The sequence below is a fragment of the Hylobates moloch genome, unplaced genomic scaffold, assembly GCF_009828535.3.
Source record: "Hylobates moloch isolate HMO894 unplaced genomic scaffold, HMol_V3 SCAFFOLD_13, whole genome shotgun sequence".
Taxonomy (NCBI): Eukaryota; Metazoa; Chordata; class Mammalia; order Primates; family Hylobatidae; genus Hylobates; species Hylobates moloch.
Genome location: NW_026652288.1, coordinates 67,624,028 through 67,646,263, shown reverse-complemented (window position 1 = coordinate 67,646,263; position 22,236 = coordinate 67,624,028). Strand labels below are relative to the sequence as shown.

The 22,236-nt window shown below is 35.7% G+C and overlaps 1 protein-coding gene across 25 annotated transcripts in view; it reads right to left on the bottom strand.

Annotated features, from left to right (window-relative positions):
* Positions 1 to 22,236, bottom strand: part of MBNL1 (muscleblind like splicing regulator 1) — a 219,744-nt gene that overhangs the window by 119,769 nt on the left and 77,739 nt on the right. For 3 of the 25 annotated variants that reach the window (XM_058426391.1, XM_058426386.1, XM_032173889.2), the window contains exon 2: positions 11,789 to 11,908. The exons of the other annotated variants lie outside the window; for them this stretch is intronic. In XM_058426391.1, coding sequence (XP_058282374.1) covers positions 11,789 to 11,794 — 6 coding nt within the window. In that variant the 5' untranslated portion in view covers positions 11,795 to 11,908. The remainder of the gene's footprint in view (positions 1 to 11,788; positions 11,909 to 22,236) is intronic. 25 annotated transcript variants of the gene reach the window in all.

Genomic DNA, 22,236 nt, shown 5'->3' with positions numbered 1-22,236 from the left:
TAATTTATTTATTTTTGTTTTTAAAAAAATTTTTGTAGAGACAGGGTCTTACTGTGTTGTCTCCACCTTCTGGACTCAAGTGATCCTCCCACTGCAGCCTCCCAAAGTGCTGGGATTACAAGCGTGAGTCACCATGCCTGGCTTTTTTTTTTTTTTTTTTTTAAATTAAAGTGATTTGAAACAATTTGGTAATGGAGACTGGGACAATGTCACTATACCCACTGAGGTAACTGAGACATGAGAGCTTTCCAACCCAAGGTCAGAAATCACTGAAACAGCTTATGAAACCCTCACTATTTTAGTGTTTTAAGTTGAGAATGCTCTATTTTTCTCTTGGGCAACAGATAACCTTCATTTTTTATGTAAATGATAATGGTGGCTTCATATGGCCCAGGCAAACTTCAAAACAAAACTGTAGGACCACATTTTTCTAACCTGAAAATAGTATATAAGGTACAAATAAGTAAAATTGGAATTAAATTATTCTAGGAAAAATATGTGGTTATCTCGTGTCTAGTCTGTAATCAGATTTATTCTGTAAGATAATAACTTAATTCTCATAAAATAAACTTTTCTCAGAATAATGGGACAATATGGAAAAAAGAAGAAGGAAAACTGAGTTTTTAAGAATAATGTATCTCATTTATGTGAAAGGTATGAATATTTAAGGAATATAAATAAATGATGATTTAAACAGATATTGGTAGAAATTTCTGACTCTATGACATTGAGATGCAGAATCTGTTTTGAGTGGACACAGTTGAGGATCATTTTCTAAGTTTTCCAAAGCAGCACTATACTACCCAAGGAAATAACTTCACGTTGTTTTTTGTCTTAAGCTTATCTGTCTCGCCTCATTCATCTCCAAGCTTTTGTACAGTTTGGACCCCACCCTGCCACATAAATCTGACCTCTGGCATTTGACATCTTGACTAGGAAAAACTTCCACTGACTTACAGTTGTACCTTTTCCTAAGATGACATGTCAATTTCCATCAGTCCTACCTCATAAAATAGGAAGCTAAATAACCACTTCTGCTGGATACAAAACATAACACAAAAAGAATAGCAACAAACAAACAAACAAACAAAAATCCAGCATATTGAACACTGTTCTAAGTGGTTTATTAACTTATTTGATCCTCAAAGCAATCCTATTATTCTATTATTAAAACTCATTAAATAAAGATTAGAAATCTGAAGCTTAGAAAGGTCAGGTAACCTCCAAGGTAACACGACCAGTAAATGGCAGAACTAGGGTTTGAGCCCGTGTTATCTGGCTCTAGGGCCAATGCTTTTAACCATAAAGCTAAACCAGTACTGTACCTTTGCAATTCTACTTGGAAATTATGTGAAAATTAGTAGTTTCTGCAAATTATGTCTAATGTATTATCAATGTTTTACACATACACACACAGAGCAGTTTATACAGCTGTCTCTCTAAATAAAAACAGTATTTTAAAAATATTTATTTGGCTTGTTCCATGTGTAATTTTTTAAATTGCTAAATGCTTTAAAAAATGCATATATCAAAGTCCTATTTCCACATAGGAAATCAAGAATGGTGATGATTACCAAACACCACTCACTTTATTTATAACACTTTCCCTCTTGGTGTTGTCACTTTTATTTCTGATGACAAAATTCTCCTCAGGGAGAGATTCCACTGATTTTATTTGAGCCATTCCATCTTACGCTTTTAAAGGGGTAAAATAAAGCAGATTAAACTGCCAAGGACACATCCAGGATAAGGGCAGGGAAAAGAAAAGCTGGTACTCAAGGTATCTAAGTTATTTCATGTGTAAAGGGTTTTATGATGAGTTTAACTTTTGGTAGTTAATACATACTGCTTCAATAGTATCCCAAACATACGACCTAATTAAAACTCCCATAGTGAATTGCCAAAATAAATTAAAAACAGGCATTAGGAATTTAGGGGAAAAAAAAGTCTCCCAGGGTAAGTGAAGTAAAACAATGTTTTCATGCCCAAATGGTATGCTAGACCTACATACAATTCAGGCATACATAGCCATGAAAACAAAGAAATAGAGAATTATAGAGAATTAATGTCATGTACTTTCTACTCTAGTATGACTCTTTTACAGTAAAAGCAAAAGCATGGGTGTCTGTGTGTCTTTGTGTGCCTTTCCATCTGTGTGTACATTTGTGTATACAGAGAGAGCGGGAAGAGAAGAACAGCAAAAGAAGCCACTTTACAGGCACATCTGAAAATAATAACAGCACAAATGGACTCTATATTCTACAAAATAAGGTACATGTGTAAGTGATAACTTCTCTCTACACTTAATATTTTACTTTCACAACAATGTATGTTTTTTAAAGCGAAAATGTTTAAATGTGTAATATTAACTTAGTGCTTGATTTAAGAGACTGTTCTTGAGAAACCGGAAAGTTCCACACTGACGGGAGCACTGGTGTAATACATGGCCTTTTTCAAATTAAGAAGACACAAATGTTCACGGAAACACTTGGTTTGAGTTTTACTCTCAGTTTAAGTTTTCTAAACAACCTTCCTTCAGGTGCCAGCACACAATATCCAGGGTTTTAATACAAGGTACCAGTGTGTCTGGCTTTTAATATACCACGCCAAATCTCTGCACTACCTGTTAGGACTACCTAAAATCACCTTTGTGGCAACCACTAAACTCTGCTACATCTCCCATTAGTACGCACGGCATCCTGATTTATTTGTCAGAGACGGCACAGTTAGGGCTGAGAGGTAGTGTTACAGTCCAAAAACAAGTGTGAGTTTGTGCTTTGTGGTTTCTTTTGTTGTCTCAATAGACCAAGCATAGTTAATTCTCTTTGTTCTTTTTACTATGTTTTATGTTTTTTAACTTAGATTCTGACTGGAAGATGTTTTCACCATATTTCTGGGAAAAATATATCAAACAAGTAGTAAAATTATAGTTAAAAAACAAACCTCAAAGTTATACCAGTCACCCCCCAAAAAATGTCATCTTTTACACTTCCACTCTTACTTCCCCCATCATCCATGTAAGTTCTTAACATTCATACATACAAATTACAATTTTATAATATTATAAACATAAAACCCTATTTTAATAAATATATCAATGACACATTTATAAATACATTTTTCCTCAAGTCTCTGGTACCAAATTGAGTTTCTAGTGCCAGAAATATTATTTTTCACTGTATGAAAAACTAATATAAATGGATTCCAATGGCTCAATTCTTTAAATATGTCATCTGCTTACAACATTTTTAAAACAATTTGGAATACTTTATTCCTGCATTTATTGAATAGGCTACACTGACAGTTTCAGTTTACCAAGTTCCTAAACCCGTCAGTACAAAGGTTATGCACCCTCAGCTCCATGGCACCCACCCCCATCCCCAGCACATCCTATGCTTTCTGCACTGCAGCCTCATTTTCTAATCCCTTTGATGGCTTGGGATCCTTAAACAAGACCTTCTGTACCATTTCTGGATCTTATGCTCTTATTTAATTATCAAAGATGCATTGGGTGCCCACTATTTCCCAGACACTGTTCTAAAGCTGCAAGTAAATATTATGATACACATCCTCAACCTCAAGGTGTTCAGAATCTAGTAAGGCAGGCCAGACACTTGAGCTCCAAGAATTCAAGAAGTCCCTGCTGTGACTAGCATTCAAGGTTAAACTCTGGCATTCAGCTCAGTCCAGGTAACTCTCTCTCTCTTCAGGACTGGAGTCCCAACTGTTGGTTTGGGTTCTGCTTCAAAAGAGAAAGAACACAAGATTGATAATCCCATCATCTGCTTAACAGGGATTATTTCCACCATCTGGTGTTCCAATGCTAGTCACTGACATCAAGCCAAGACTGAGAAAATTTGCCCACATCTCTGGAGGTACAACCACCCCATATTTGGGTCAGTCCTGATCTCTGATGCCTTCTTCCCCTTTCTCCACTGACCTTTCAGAGAGGTTAAATGGATTTGACAGGGAAAGCATACAGACTGTTCAAAAATGGAAGATCATCTACTAAGATTCTATCCATCTCTAAGACTTTACATGTTTATGATTTCACTAAGTATGCATCCCAATTTTGTGAATATATTTTTAAAGAAACATTTATATCTATATCAATTACTAAAAGCCAACATTTATTGGAGCTCTTTAATTGTATTAATATTTATTATCCATGATAATGCAATACAACTGATACTGTTTTTAGTTTAATACGTGTAGTTAACGAACCTCAGAGGGGTTAACTTGCCTACTGTCACACAATGAAAGCCTCAATTTGAAAGTCTGCCCTAAACCACTAAACTATGCTACTTATCCCTTCAGCAAATACATGACATCCTTCTTTACTCATCATAAAAGTTATGGTTAGAGTTGAGAGGTAGTTAATCCAGAAACAGCATGAGTTTTGCTTTGTAGGTCCTGTTGTTTGTGGAAAGTGTGTGTGTGTGTGTGTGTGTGTTTAGTTTTCCAGTAAGACAAAGTTGGGCCTGAATTCTGACTCAATCTTTTTCTAGTTGTGTGACCCTGGGAACATTACATAGTAACATCAACAATTTATTGGCTATTTTCTATATGCTAGCCATTGTGTTAAGTGCTTGGCATACTCTGTCTCGTAAAATTAAATCTTCATAAAAACCCTGAGAAGGAGATAATATTATTCGTATTTTAGACAGGGTGGGATTATTGCTGAGAGAGGATAGGTCAAATAGCCAGCAAGTGAATGGCAACCCAAAATTGAGTTGGAAGGAGGTGCAGACAGAATCCCCTTGCTGGTACCAGGCTATGAAAAGGGTTAGGACTGATTTGAGAACTGGCACTCACTGCCAGATTTACAACTAACAAGGACCTCTAAGGATGGATGCACTCTGGAGCCACACTTCCTGAGTTTGAATCCTGTGTCCATCTGTGAGGCCAAATTTCTCTTGGTATCAGTTTCCTCATTTGTATAGGTGAAATAATGCTAACTACCTCAAGGTGTTTTTGTGAAAAATTAAAAAAATAATCATTGTAACGGGACTGAAGGCAATAGGTAATCCATACATTACTACCATTAACTAAAGAGATCATTTTAATTTTGAATAATTCTGATTCAGTGAGCTTTTATTTCCACCTAAAAATTATAAACAGGAATATTTTGTTTGTGAAGTGAAACACTCCCTTAAAGTATCAAAAATGTCACTATCTGGGCTCATCCCTATATTTGTCATCTCTTTTAGCTGCTCTGTACACACCTTAAATTTATTTTCTACATGGATATGCCTAATGAGGCTGAGAAATTTATTACAACAAAGGAAATAATTGTATCATAAAAGGCTTATATTTGACATTACTCAATCTCAATTATAAATATTCTCCTCATTGCCTACTGGTATGGACAGCTCCCATGCTCTACAAAAACAACAGAAGGGAGAGAGGAAACAATGGGAATTGAGCAGTACTAGTCTTATGAACAGAGTGATGGCAGAAATTCTCATAGAAATTATGACTGAGATTGAGACCTTATTTTGAGAATTAACACTCACTTCTAATACTTTCAGTGATTAAGTACTTCATACTGTTTGTGAAATAAGTGTTCTAAATTCCCATTCCAAAAGTACTTGAACTATTTTTTAAAATTGAACTTCCAAGAAAGAGAATTCGTAATTTACATTCCTGTATTTGTTTCATTTCTTGTCCCAAGGGAATTTAAGAATTCTAAAAATAGAAAAGAAAAAATGCACTCTATAGACAAACTTGCAAATAATGCTAACTACTAGCTTGAGACTGTGCCACACATTTTAGAAAATTATAAACTCACTATAAACGTTAATAAAAGCATGAAAATTTTACTTTTCTGTTTTTATATATGGAAGAATTATCCACTTTAATGCACTTCAAAACATTTCATTTAGTTATACTTTGAAGTCTAGAGGGAATAAACTTGAATGTTTTCATGTATGAATAAAATGCTTTGTTAAACATCTTTTCGTTTTAAAAAATAAGCATCCTACAGTTTGCGTCCCCTCATCAATTCACCCAGACCTTCAGTCTGGGTGATACAATTATTTCCTTTATAGGTGCAGGCCTGCTGCAGTCTCCTGTCTGGAGAGAATCAGAAGAGAACAATGCAGAAGGACCCTGGCCCACAGGTGGTGCCTTTATACTGGCTTGGCTTTGTCCATGAAGCACTGGCTGCTTTAGGTGGGATCAGTGGCTATGAAAAGTAGGTTCTGTCCAGTCCCCTTCTGCTGGATTCTTCCTCAGTGAGTTAGCAGGCCTGGATGCTTCTCAGCTGTCATAGAATCCAAAGGAACATTGGAGTTTTCCTGTTTACATCTGGGATCTTGCTAGGTATTATGCGAATAAGATTCTATCACTCTGGAACATTTATGCTTGTGGGTTTAGTTGCAGGTGACTGCTGATAGTTTCCAAACTTGGAAGTATGTGTATGGTGAACAGATCCTGTCAGTTGTAGCTATGTCTCAGCTTGGACTCATGAAGAATTAAAAATCTCCCAACTTCCACTATTTTTAATATACTCTGAGAAATAAGTCTGTAAATTCACATAGTCTGATATTTTACTTAAATTAAAAAAAAAACGGAACTGAACTTGGCAGGAAAAAACTCAGTCATCGTCATTACAATCTTACAGAGGTGGCAAGTATACACCACAAGAGATTACTATTGTTCAGTTTTGCATGTTGATATTATCTCCCCTTTTTCTTTTTGAGACAAGGTCTCACTCTATTGCCCAGGCTGGGGTGCAGTGCTGCCTGCAGCCTCGACCTCCTGGGCTCAAGCAATACTTCTGCCTCAGTCTCCTGAGTAATTAGGACTACAGGTGCCTGCTACCATGCCCAGTTTTTTACTGCTGCTGTTGTTCGTTTCTTTGTTTTTGAAGAGACAATGTCTTGCTATATTGCCCAGGCTGGTCTTATAGCCTCAAGCAATCCTCTGGTCTTGATGTCCCAAATTGCTGAGATTACAAGGATGAGCGACCATGCCCAGCCTTTTTATCTCCTCTTTCTGTATCTACAGGTAAAATCTCAAGATAGAAAATAATAGATGTCAACACTGGGGAGTCTGAAACCTCACGCCCTACTCGGAAGAAAAACATGAAAGAAAAAGCTCTTTGAGATTTAAGGTATCTGTTCTTTTGCTCATCTTACAGCACAGAGCTACTCTGAAATTATGTTAAATGAAATATCAATAAAAAGTTTACTAAAAATAAAAAGCATCCTTAATAAACACTATCAAAGATCAGTATTTTTCATTTTGTTCAGCTATTAGTAAACATTTTCCTTCATTTTTAAAAATTAAGTTGCATTTTTGGCCATTGAAATTAAAGGACTTCAATGTGGTAGTAAGCTAATAGCCTTAATTTCAACAAGGGGAAACCATTTAAGGAATTAAGTTAATATTGAAAAGAAAACAAACGGGTGGGAAAAAGACCTAAACTGACAGTAAGGCCAACAATGATCTCATATTAGAAGAGGTGTCTTAATATCACTTCACAGATTACTGCCTGAAAATAGAGGCAGTGAAAAAAAAAAAAGAAAAGGAAGGGGGCGCTAAATAACAGCTGCCACAAACTCATAACACTGAAGAGGTATTTTGTGTTGTTCACTTAAGATGCTGCTGATCTCTCTCCCATACCCGTCATACACACACACACCCCCACCACCTCTCCATAAGTATCCTCCATTCAGGTTATTTATATCCATATGTAGTGAAATTTTTTCCCAAAAAGTGTGTTTTTTTAATTTTTTTCCCTTTAAAATCTAAAAATAAAGCAAGAAATCACTACAGTTAGAATATTAAGCAGTAACTTTTGACAAAGGACAATAATGCATCCCTAGCACTACCAAGATTCGAACTGCTCTTCTAATTCCTTTTGAATTAATTATGGATTTAAGAATTTCAGCTTGAAGAATTTGAAGATATATTCATTTAATGTTTTTGGTTTTAATTATTAACACAGAGGCAAATAAAACATTGATATTTGAAAAAATAATTTCTATTTTATCTTTAACCATTTTAATTCTCAACAAGATTTACCTTACTAGATATACAATGCAGATTGTGAAAAAGTGCTTCACAGAGTCCAAATAAAAAAAAAAGGAATATTTAAAAATCTGTTCCATGCCAGATTTAATATAAATAAAACTAATGTGAATCTCACACAAAATTCCTATAAGAGTTTTTAATAAGTAGTTCCCTAATCTAAGACTCATATTTTGGTTCTATCAAACACAGAGTTTCCCAAGGACATTCTTTAACTACTAACTTACATTAAATCCAAAGCTACAGGGTTTTGTTTTGTTTTTAGCTTCTAGAACGGCTTCCTAGAGAAATCAGAATCTTACCTTTACATATCTTCTGGAGAGGTTTCTTGGTGCTTTGAGAACTCCTGAGGTCTATGTCAAACAGCCATTCTCTTCCTCCCAGAGTCTTAGGGGCTTGGAGAAATCTCAACACCTGCTGCTACCACTGAGTGTCCAGGCTAGGAAAGTTTCAGGGTTTTGACAGCAGGATCACTGAGCCACAGCCAAAGCTTGGGAAGCCTTAACAACTGAAAGCAAGTGTAGAGGGCAACATGGTGCCCAGCACGGTGCTCAACTGTAGCAGCAGGGGGAGGAATGTTTCCTGCTCTCACAAGGGTTTAGAGGCAGCCATCACAGAACCCAAGGTTCTGTCAATGGACAGGGCTGAGGAAGTGGAGACATGACCACGCAGCACAAGACCCTGGGAGAAGAGGAACAACTGGCACAGAGCTCAGGTAGTGCTTGAAAAGAATCACCAAGATTCCCGCCAGAACACAAGAAGCAATGGAGAAACGCAACAAAATACGTGGAGATAGGCCATTCTAGCATCCCATACATAAGCCAAAAACACGGATGAGGTGGGTATGGAGATTTAGTTCTAGAAAGAAAAGTAAGGAATACATATTATAGCATGCCTACGGCATTTATGGTTAAAAATCTAATAAGTGACATAAAATTATTATATCTTGTCATAGCAATATTTAATTCACAAATACAAAAAAAAAAAAAAAATCGCAGGGTGCTGATCCACAAGACAGCAGAAATTAAAAGGCAACATTATTGGGAATTAGATGAGAAAATGGAAAGACAGAGAGAAGGTTAAACAACTGATTTTTAAATTGATAAATAATTAAAATTGTTTTTAGTAAGTACAATATACATTTTATCAAACTCATCACTTTCTATTATGATCAGATGAGGCAGATGGAAGAAATTCAATGAGATAAGAGAAGAACACAAAGAAGAGGCAAGTAGATAAGCAGTGCAGAGATGAGAAGAGCAAAAGATGGAAAAAGAAAAAGGATAAGGAAGAGGAAGGAGAGAAAATATAACTAATTGAGTTGGTGTTTCTTTTCTTTTTTTTTTTTTTTTTTGAGATGGAATCTCACTCTGTCGCCCAGGCTGGAAGGCTGAAGTGTAGTGGCGCAATCTTGGCTCACTGCAACCTCCACCTCCCGGGTTTGAGCAATTCTCCTGGCTCAGCCTCCCAAGTAGCTGGGACTACAGGCGTGCACCACTACACCCAGCTAATTTTTGTATTTTTAGTACAGATAGGCTTTCACCATGCTGGCCAGGCTGGTCTCAAACTCCTGATCTCAAGTGACCCACCTGCCTTGGCCTCCCAAAGTACTGGCATTACAGGCATGAGCCACCGTGCTTGGCCGACTAATTTAGTTTTGATGCATTGTCAGATAGACTACTCACTGTCTAAGATTTTCCTGAATCTCTGCTTCATAATGTTATGCTTTTCAAGGAGATGCTAATAGCTTGTTAACCACCATTCACAGCTCTTCAACTACTCACAAGACTTCAAGAACTCACCTTAAGGAGCCCAGTGAATATTAAATATTAAACATCTACAAAAGAGTGCTACTTAGACAATTTTGCTTTGATGAGCTGGATAAAATCAAGTCAGAGGTTCACTATAAACTCTGACAGGACTTTAACAATTCCTAATATGTATGAAATGAAAATGAAAATGGTCAAGATCATTTAGGAACTCTCATTTTTTCAAGACTCGAAGCAAATTAACCACGGACTTTATACTTGTAATTAGTTAACAAGAAAAGCTATTGCCTAAAAGCGGTTATGTGTGTGTAATTCTTGACTTCAGGTATCTAATTTCTTCTATTCCAAGGTATTTAGTTCTAAGGTAACTAAAATAGTAATAGTAGTCTATTTTACTTTGAGACAAATGGTTCAAACTATCCTGTGTTGGGAAGAATTGATTTCTCCCCTCACCTGCAAAATATATATTCTAAGTGACACAGGAAATAAAAGCTACTCTTGATTGTGTAACGTTTACTTCTGTCTGATAAGTCACTAAGAGTTAGACATTGTTATAAAATGAAGTAATTCCCACCTTACGACATGTTAAGTACTGCCTAAGCAGTTAGTATTTTAAATTTGAAGGAACTGGGATTTTATAAGAGAATGAGGAATCTAAATTTTCCTTTAAAAATACTTTTTCATCTTAGAGACAGTGCCTAAGGTTAGATTTTGACTTAAACTAAACTTAATGTTTTAAAAATATAATCATGTCAACGTGATAGGTTTGAATGCAGAAAGACTGCGTAAGCCTCTATGGAAGAATCCAAATGGAGGCTGACCTTTTTTTAAAGGTAATAATTTGACTTTAAATAAAAAATTAAAAATCAATTGCAATTTGTATTCTGCACCCATGTTCTTAATCCCATTTGTGAAAACCAGTTTTTAACAATCTAAACAACAAAAATGAAACAAACCCCCAAAAAAGTGGAAGACAAAGTAAATAAATATTGTCAATCAGAAACTGTAGGTTTATTCACTTATGAAGCTCCTTAGATTACATTTTGAATAAAAATTATGTTGTTATTAAAGTATCTTACATAAGATCAGATCATCTAAACAAAAGTTTTCATAACTGTTGTTAAGCATCGCAAGGGAAGAAATTTTTGATGAATGTGCTCACAGTTATATTTCCAGCACCTAGCTTGCCTAGCAACATAGTAGGTGCTCAATAAATACTGTCTGGTAGTGCCACATGTGGAAACGCACTCTTCATGAAAAAAGAAGAGTTGGGGAGAGGGGGTTGGTCAAATAAATCTGTTAAAAGTTGAAGTTAAACAAGTCTGTTCCCCCATGACTTAGCAGAACCTTTACTATGCCACTGTAAGTTCCCAAACATAGCTCTTACCGTTTTTATGGGATATCTATTAACCACAGAATAATAATTCTAAGAAAATTTGACCTACATCTCTATGATTAACTTAAAATTCTTATTTCTTCCAATTTTTAATGAAAGACAAAAGTAAACTATTGACACGTTTGTGTCTGATGTAAATCATAAAAGGGAAGATAATTTAAAATTCTATAATCTACTGTTGTGAAAAAAAAAGGTGCTCACTTAGAATTGAAAGGAGGGACAACTACTTTCATATACCACAAAGTTATTTTTAAAAAATCACTGTGGGGCAAGTCAAAAACAAGAGTAGAGATTAGTGACTAAGAAGTTACATGGAAAACTATGCTCCATCTACTGAAGTATTGAACAAACTTCAGTATTAGTATTTCAAGTAGTGAAGCAGAGAATAAATGAGAACTTTATGGAACATATACAGAATCACAGATCAGATCACCAATGTGAAAACCACAGTTCCTCTCTAAAACAGTTTCTAATGTACAGAATACCAGAAGCCATTTCCCATGGATGTCATCTCAGGCCTTGAGCGAGCAGGCCTACCCAAATGGTATCTTAGTAAACTGGCTCCCCAATTGCCTTATTCACTCACCAGCATCCATTAGCCAACTCCATGCTTTATCTTCCATAGATAAGATACAGCTTCTTCTTGCCATGGTGCCATGAAAAGGATCCAGAAGGTTCCCCTTAAACAACATTTCCTGAGTGACTGCTGCAGCACCAAGAGTAATGGATATGCCAGGTCAGCCACTTTTCCTTCCCAGCAATATTAGCAGCAGCAGCAGCAGCAGAAGCTGGAGCAGACCATTTAGACCCACCTCCTTGCAAGATGCTAGCCAAAGCATTCTTATTTACTCTACACCTACAGAGAGTTTGCCCATACGTCTGCACCTTTTTCAGAGTGTCAAAACAGGTGTTTTCCTGTGATCATACTGAAAATCTGCTCCCCAAACAAGGTGATGAATACACTGTTACTATGAAATTCTAAGTTTCTAATTCTATGGAAAAACATGCTCTTAAAAGTTTATTTTATTATAAGGAAGACTTGATGAATCCTTTTTAAATTTTCATTCATCCTCCTCATTCCCAATAAGCAAATAATTGCCCTAAAATTTCCTGTTAATGAAAGAAAGAATGTTACCATATAAAATAAATGTCATGTGCAATTTTGGTAATTTCTTTCATAATACTCTATCTGCCATCTTGGCACAGAAACAATTTTACTGAAAATCCTAATGTTTTCATAATCAATACTCCCAACAGATAGGAAAATATTAGGTCTCAGACCTTTATTTTACAGAAGAAGTAATGACTTCCTTGCTTCATATTTCATTTCCATTTTGATGTTTTTGATTATTTGCTTTTCTTTCTAGTGGCGTTCGACTTAATCAGTGGCTACAATGTGGCTGGACAACAGAGTTAAGCAGGTTCCAAGATTAATAATGCATTTATTTATCCAGAGCTAAAATCCTATAGATATAAAAAGCCATCTACAGTTTTTTTGTATAATTTAAATATCTCAACAAAGGGTAAGTAAGAAAACAGGTTATTCTTTTCCTAATCATTTACCTATTAGAGAAAAATTATAAACACCAAAGCATTTGTTCTCTACACAGCAGAGAATAACACTCCTCATTAGCAAAACTGAAAACCCTATATAGGCAGATTCTAAGTATAATGTTTCTGATATATAAGTACTGCATCACAGTGTTCATCATGACAGAATAAAACAATAGCTAACACATACTGTAGATTCATTAACTGCCAAGCACTGTTCTCTGTGCTTTATATGTGTTATCTCATTTAATTTTCACAACTCCTCCAAGGATTAGATATTAGTACTGCTCCCATTTTGGAAACAAGGAAACTGAGGCTTAGTTAGGTTACATAACTTCTTCAAGGTCACAGTGATTTGAATGAAGATTATATAGTTCCAGAGCTGGAGCTCTAAATTACTTCATTTCATTTCATTCATTATTTCATTTCATTCAACTCCACCACTAATTTTGATTTTCATTTATTTGTATATTGCACATTTATTGTTAACAAGACAGACATTTTAAAATGTTTACATAAAATTAAGATTTAATAACAGCAAATAACATCAATGGTAAGGTAACATTGTGTGCCCTGGATTCCATAAGTTCTTTACATGTATGAACTTAAAGAGTCACAATAACCTAACAAGGTAGACACACTCCCATGTAATAGGGTATATCTGATAAATCTGAGGCATATAATGTTAAGTTGCCAAAAGTTATACAACTAATGAGTAGCAAAGATGAAATCTGGACCCAGAGAATGCAGCTCCTGAAATTGTGGTTTTATGCCCACCCTCTACTGACGCTTGAAAACTGATGAGTGTTAGAACTCTTCAAAAACGAGAGTAGGAAATGTCATGTCTGGCCAGAACCCTGGTGGCAGGAGCATCTGATATCCCTGTCTTTTTTCAAAAACCTAATTGTGGGCCGGGCGCGGTGGCTCACGCTTGTAATCCCAGCACTTTGGGAGGCCGAGGCGGGCGGATCACAAGGTCAGGAGATCGAGACCACGGTGAAACCCCGTCTCTACTAAAATTACAAAAAATTAGCCGGGCGTGGTGGCGGGCGCCTGTAGTCCCAGCTACTCAGAGAGGCTGAGGCAGGAGAATGGCGTGAACCTGGGAGGCGGAGCTTGCAGTGAGCCAAGATTGAGCCATTGCACTCCAGCCTGGGTGAAAAAGCGAGACTCTGTCTCAAAAAAAAAAAAAAAAAAAAAAAAAAACAAAACCTAATTGTGTACAAATATGTACACAAACTTATCTTATATGTGTCCATTTCTCTTAATGATATTTACCAGCTTAAGAAATTAACAAACATTTTATGTGATTCTCAGATTTCCAAGTCAAGGACAAATTCAGTTTTCACATTATTTTTCAAGTGTATCTTATCTTCAGAGGCATTAACAGGGCAGTAACATTATTACCATCACAGTAGCTGTCATTCTGTTTTGGGGGATTACCATTGTTGCCAACAAAACTTATATTTCATTCCCATCCTTGACAAATTAATTTAGTTACATGCAGGGTCCAGACAATAATTATGAGTATAGAGAGAGCTTCAGAAAGCCAACAATCATCTGTAAGGTGTGGGCTGAAACCAACACTGGAGGAAGGTACGGCCTTGATTATTCAGCAGCTGAAATGACTTCCTTTAATTAGCTCTTGAGGACCCAAAGTGGGCCATCTGGGTAATTTCAGTCAGCTCAAATAAGCACTTAGGTCCCCAAATGTTAAGACTGAGAAGCCAGAAGAATACTGAAACCAAGCTATTTCTTTAGTTTGGCAGCAAGTCTAACTCTCTGGACTAATTTTGGCTATCTTCAGCTTTTTTAAAACTCTAACCTAATATAAACTAGTGTGTGTGCGCGTGCACGCACACACACACACACACACACACAACCATGAAAACTTCAGAGAGAAAATACTTTTATGGTGAAGGCACCTCCTGTCTGTCAGAATTTAGCCATAAGCTGTAAGAAATACAGCCATTTGGTGGCATTTACTAAAAAGAACTTATTTAGGTGCCCATGTGGCATAGCTTGAGGTGGTGTGTCATTTACAGTTTATTTACCTTCAATTATTTTTATAATCAAAAGTTATCATAGAAGGAAGATGACAACTCTGTACCTAATTGCTAGACAACTACATTTTTTGCAGAATTTCTTGGGTAGTCATGTTATATATTGCACCCACATAAGCTTGATTTACTCTTTGGCTAACAACAGATTTAAATTTGTTTCAGTCTCCAACTTTAACACTGAATTTAAGCAAAAATTATTCAAAAATTCTAGAAAGCACATTTTGACATCTTATGAGTGAGGAAAACAAAGTAACTCCACAGGCTTTTACATAAGATAGATCATAACAAATGATTTTTCTGACCTTGGCATTACCACGTGATAGACTAGGAGGAATCATGACTCTTTTATCCAGTCATCTAAATAAATATAGATAGATAAAGACATACAGATTCCGACTGCTCAACTTAACCACTATAGCTATAGTTTTTATTTCTCGCTGATGTCAATGGCAATGCAATCAGCTGCATAGAAGTTTCTGATCATTTTAACAAACTTCATTTTTAAAGAGATATCAAGGCTGGGAGCAGTGGCTCATGCCTGTAATCCCAGCACTTTGGGAGGCTGAGGCGGGTGGATCACTTGAGGTCAAGAGTTCAAGACCAGCCTGGCCAACATAATGAAACCCTGTCTCTACTAAAAATACAAAAATTAGCTGGGTGTGGTAGTGGGGAGCCTGTAATCCCAGCTACTTGGGAGGCTGAGACTGAAGAATCGCTTGAACTCAGGAGGCAGAGGTTGTTGAGGTCATACCACTGCACTCCAGTCTGGGCGATAGAGCAAAAACTCCATCTCAATCAATCAATCAATCAGTAACATTTGAAGTAATATATGTAAATGAGTAAGGTAACAGCTTCTTATTCATCAACTCTTACTGGGTCCATTTCCTTTTATTTAATTCCTTGAACATGGCTTTACCCAGAAATAAATTAATTAATAAGCATAAACTCTAGGCCATACTTAGGTCAAAATAAGTGAAGTTACAGTGAGCTCCTCAGGTTCTTCTAGAAAGTAAACAACCCATCAATCTTTAATACTAAGTCATCTGAATATGAACTAGTATCCTAAAAGTGAAAAGCTCTAATGGTACATTACAAATTCCTGAGTCATTTTGTCCTCACAACTTTATGCTTTAAATACAACTGGCTAAAGAAAATCTACAAGTGACTCAGTATGACTTAGTGTTTCCAAACCAGGAAAAGGAAGGAGTTTCAGTGTTTGAGATAAGGTTTTTTCTGTAGTTTGGAAAATAAACATTTCCTATTCAGTTATGCCCAGGGGCAGGGTGTGTGTGTGTGTGTGTGTGTGTGTGTGTGTGTGTGTAGGGGAAGGAGTGTCTGTGTAAGTATGAAAAGAGAAGAAGAGCGGGAATGAGGGAGTAAGACAGGGAAGGATAGAGGGAGAAGGGAGAAAAAGGGAAAAAGAGAGAAAGAGATTTTTTATCAGTATTTGGTGTTCACGTAAATTGGTTATTTTCTGCAAAAGTTACCTCAGCAAATTATGTGTAAGCAAGCCATGGAAGCATTGCAATTTGTAATAAAATCAATGGGAATGGCTTACCTGACTGTGTACAGTAGATACTCTTTATCTATGGGGAATACATTCCAAGACCCCCAGAGGATGCCTGAAACCATGGACAGTAACAACCCCTAAATATACTATTTTTTCCTATACATACCTACAATAAAGTTTAATTTATAAATTAGGCAAGTAAGTGATTAACAACAATAACTATAATAAAACAAAACAATTATACTGTAATAAAAGTTCTGTGAATATGGTCTCTCTATTGCTTTCTCTGTCTCAAAATATCTTACTATGTTGTACCATGGTTAACTGAAACTGCAGAAAGTGAAACTGCAGATAAGGGGGGATTACTGTACTGCATTCTGTACCGCATTTCTATGAATTCAGTGACACAGAGTGATGTATTCTATGTTGTTATATCAAATAATAATCTTAGGTGTCTAAATTAGACTGAATTTTCTATTTCAATAGGCATAAGCCATTTTCTGCACCTAAATGAAAGTAGCATTTTTTTTCCTGATATAAAAATGGGCAGATTTTTGTCCTGGTGTCATGCTAATATAACCCCAGAGGTGGCAAGCATAGTGGCTCAAGCCAGTAATCCCAGGACTTTGGGAGGCTGAGGCAGGAGGATCACTTAAAGCCAGGAGTTCAAGATAACCCCAGAATTATCTACTTTATTTATGTACATTTTAGCTGGGCAGTGGTGTGCATCTGTAGTCCCAGATACTTGGGAAAGTAAGGCAGAAGGATCGCTTGAACCCAGAAGTTTGAGACCAGCCATAACAACACAGACTCAGTCTCTAAATAAAAATACCTAAGAACACTCAGAGTGGTTGAAAATGTGTTCAGCAAAATCTGTTCCACTAATGTCCCTAATAACGTCAGTAGAGACTAGGGATTAATGAGACTACCAATAAACACACATACACACACATGAACATACACACAATGTTTACTATCTTGTTTTCTGTTATAAGGATTGCTAAATATTTTTGTATGATATAGACAGTTGCAATTTATATTTTTTAGAGAATTCATAGAAATAATCCTTAAAATATTTAGAGATTGGTACTCCTTTGTCAGATAAATAAATGCAAAAGTGAAAATTATTTCAAACCAATAGCACATATATCCCGTGATATCCACAATGCTTTTATTTTATCCATCACTTGAAAGTAAAAGAACTTTGGCTGGTTTTGAAAGAAATTTTATATATATATATATATATATATATATTTCTTATATATGAGACAGGGTCTTGTTTCATTGCCCAGGCTGGAGTGCAATGGCTGATCATGGCTCACTGCATCCTTGACTGCCCAAGCTCATGCAATCCTCCCACCTCAGCCTCCCGAGTAGCGACTACAGGTGCTCACCACTATGCCTGGCTAATTTTTTTTTCTTTTCTTTTCCTTTTCTTTTCTTTTTGGTAGAGACAGAGTCTCACTATGTTCCTTGAGGTGGTCGCAAACTCCTGGGGTCAAGTAATCTCCTGCCTTGGCCTCAGAAATGTATTTTCTTGATTTGCATTTGACATTGCTGTCTGACCGAAACCAATTTAGCTCCACAAAGGAGTAAATATGATTCTTTTTATTTTAACAGGCATTTTATAATCCCTAACAAAAATTTTTCCCCATTTTTTCTTATTGTTAATATAAAATTTAAATTTCGATATTAAATGCTACCAGTATTATTCCTTTTTCAAAGCCCAGTTTAGCTCCCAAATGACTTCATATCTGTCTTTTAGCCCTAGCACTTCCAGTTCCACATCCCCCTGCCCCCTACCTACTTTTCTCCTTCCAGAAGTGACTAATCTTCCTGTTATTCTACTCCGTCAGTTTTTCCCCTAGTATTCTTTTCATGTTGCATAATGTTTACTTTTCACTAGCTCCTTCTATAATTTTACTACTGTCTCCCTTGGTACTAGCCTTCCATTTTCAACAGATTAAAATAGCCAATATTTATGTATTAGCAAACTTTTTTGTCACGTTTTGTGCTGTTCAGATTAAGCTATTTCCTCAAGTCAAAAATACAACTACTCTTTTGATAGAGTAAATATTGTTTTAAAAAAAATCCATGTGTTGATCTTCAAAGTTAAATTTAGTGTAAGTTTTAGAATTAACAGATATCACAATTAAAGGGCTAAGATTTCAAATTTCCTGATAAGGTACTCCAGCAAAGCAAACAGAATGTCACTCCTTTTAAAGATCTCCTTCTTTCTAGTACTTCTCCATAATGTCATAAAGCATGTTAGCAAAGTCTTATAAATACAATGTAAAAACTTTTTCCATTCTTCTAGATTTTAGTTATAAAATATATTTTAATTATATGTCAACAATTTGCCTCAACCCTAATCTCAAATATCTAGAACAGCTATATCACATTATCTAAACATGAGTAAAAGCTGAGTTTCTGCTTTAGCGAAAGCATCTCAGAAGATTTTTAGAATTATAATAATTACTTAATTATCTATATTCTAAAATTCACAGCACAGTATCACATACCTAATAAAATAACAACATAACATAACCCCAGATTAACAGTGCATCTTTTGGCAGATTCAATATTATATCATATTTTTTGTGTCAGTCACAGGATCCTTTGGAGAAAATAGTGTGTTACTAGTCTTACTTACATTTTCTATCAACATAAAACGTTCACAAGCCTTTAGAAACTGTACATTTTCTAAAATCCAAAATTACCCTTAATAAATCTTGGCAAAACACACACTATAGGAGATAAAGACGTCCCTAAAATTTCACTCTAATTTACTGAAAATAGAAGTCAAATTAAATTCAAATGTTTGCTTACATTAAAATAGCACAGGATCTTATAATTTACTTTTAATCTTGGAGGAATTCTCATTATTCTCTCATCAATTCTTCTTCAAAAAAATAAATTAATACAACCTTCCTTATTTGTCACATACAGTGTCCTAAACAGAAACATCTGATTTTTCTTTGGGTCAGCAAGAACAACTTAACTTCCAAATTCCTTTATTGCCACTATTTTAAGACACTAAGGCCAAGAACTCCAAAGAAAGCTATAAAAAAAAATGCTAGTTAAAATATATAGTATATGATACCAAATATTATAGTTTACAAAACCACATTCATATACAACAGGTTCAATTTTTAAATCACATCATGAGTAGAAAAGAAACCCAAACTATATATTCTAGGAAAAAAGCAGCCGGTCACGGTGGCTTAAGCCTGTAATCCCAGTACTTTGGGAGGCCAAGGCAGACAGATCACTTGAGGTCAGGAGTTTGAGACCAGCCTAGCCAACATGGTGAAACCCCTTCTCTACCAAAAATATGAAAATTAGCTGGGCATGGTGGCCCTTGCCTGTTATCTCACCTACTTAGGAGGCTGAGGCAGGAGAATCGCTTAAACCTGGGAGGCGGAGGTTGCAGTGAGCCAAGATCATGCTACTGCACTCAGCCTGAGTGACAGAGTGAGATTCTGTCTCAAATAAATAAAAAGAAAGAAAGAAAAGAAAAAAGCAGGGCTCATATCTACATCCTCAGGGACTAGCACGGAGCTTGATAAAAAAAAGACAGATGCCCAAAAAATATCTTCTGAGTAAATAAATTCAACCATACAGAGGCACATTAATGATAAACAAAAAGGAAGGAAAGAAAACTTTTTTGATAATATTACCATAGGAACAATGTTATCAAAACATATTAATCAAAAAAAATTAGGAGAAGCAATTCAAATAATTTATCAGCCGGGCACAGTGGTTCACGCCTGTAATCCCAGCACTTCGGGAGGCCAAGGCAGGCAGATCATTTGAGGTCAGGAGTTCGAGACCAGCCTGGTCAATATGATGAAACCCCATCTCTACTAAAAATACACACAAAAAAATTAGTTGGGCATGGTGGTGCATGCCTGTAATCCCAGCTACTGGGGAGGCTAAGCCAAGAGAATCACTTGAACCCAGGAGGCAGACGTCGCAGTGAGCCAAGATTGCACCACTGCACTCCAGCCTGGGAGACAAGAGTGAAACTCCGTCTAAATAAATAAATAAATAAATAAATAATTTTTCCAAGGGAAAAGTTTTTTAGAAAAATTTACTGGCATCGTTGATTATATGTGTAACCTTATTTAGATCTTATGTTAGAAGAGAATATCTGATTCTGAAAATTGATAAATATTATGCATTTTTTCCCTTTTTCTGATATAAACTATATTTTGAACTTGACAATTAGTTATTATGAAAAGTTCTTTATGAAAAAAATTCTTGATAATAAACGCAGCAGAAATTATATAATTAAAAGTCACCATTTTGCAAACTCTAAAAAATATCATGGCTACAAAATGATCAATAATGAGGTGAAATCATTGGATCCAAGTCTGATGGAGAACTTTATAAGGATTGGCCCAGGCAGCATCATTAAAAGTAGGGATTACTAAAATTATGTCCTCTTGATATGATAAAATAGAAAGTATACAGAACCTTCTAGGAAATGTTCCCCCCAAATAATAATAAATAGCATTAAAGTTAAACTCGACTCTAATTTTTAGTTTACAGAAAATAAGGATGATGGAAGAACAAGCTAAATGACATCATAGATGCTAACTGGAAAAACATACCTATTAAAAAAAGACATTGCTGTGACAATCAGAAAAAGTTGAACATAAAGTGGCTATCAAATGATACAATAAAATTATTGTCAATTTTCATAGATTTGGAAATGGAGTTATATTTAAAATAAGTTCTTAACTGTCAGAGATATTACTGAAGAAGTATAGGTGACAAGATAGGATGTCTGAGACTTGTTTTAACATGCTACAGGGATAAAAGGAGTATGAAAGGTAACAAAAAGGGCAAAATGTTGGCTGATGCACATAAGGATACATGCATACAAAATGCTGACTGATAGATATATGGAAGGGGTTGTTATATTGTTTCTCTAATATTATGTACATTTAAAAATTGCCATAAGAATTTTTTAAACTTAACAAACGAAAAAGACACAAATCACAGGGGAAGAAAAAAAAAGAATGAGTTCATGTCTGGAAGAACAACCAAGGATTTTTTTTTTTTTAATATTTCTGACCTGAAGTCACAAACCTGGTTTACAAACTGGGCTTTGCTACTTACAATCTGGCCTAGATAACCTAAATCAATGTATTTGTACATATATACATAAATGTCCACATGTGTAGCACGAAAATAATTGACTTACCTACTACAAAAATACATAGGTATGTAAAAATTAACTATAAACTAAAAAAAAATAGATATCTTCAATATACTTTGTGTTTACCTTCATGTCACATGTGTATGCATTATCTCTTCAACCAAATAGTAAGGTCTCTATGAGTGAAGTCCATGTTCCATTCCTTTAACCAACAAACATTCAATGTACACTTCTAGTCGGTCTACTATGTGTCCGGCATTTCTTACTAAGAGGTTAAGAACACAAAGGTGTAAGTCATAGGCTGTGGAATCAAATTCAGAGATGGAGTAAGATGCATAATTATGATTTATACTCCAAACTACATAAGCAAAGAGGCAAAACAGTTATGTGGCCAGGTCTAGAGTGAGGAGAAGCTTTCTAGAGGAGGGAATGTATGAGCCATATATAAATATGAAAAAGGTCTGCAAAACTCACGTAGGAAGAAAAAAGAGTCCCAGGCAGAAAGACCAAAAAACAAAAACAAATGAAAAAAAACCAGGAGGGGTGGGGGGCATTACATGGGAACATCAAAAGAAGTCATTTGCCACAGGTCAATGTGGCTAATACTCGATGTGAGAGGTACTGAGTCTCAGTAGATGACCCACTGTACATAGCAAAATGCTAGGTACTTAGTAAGGGATCAATAAATATCTATTAATTAAAGTACAGAGAGATAAGAGGTAGCATTATTTGAGTGTTCATTC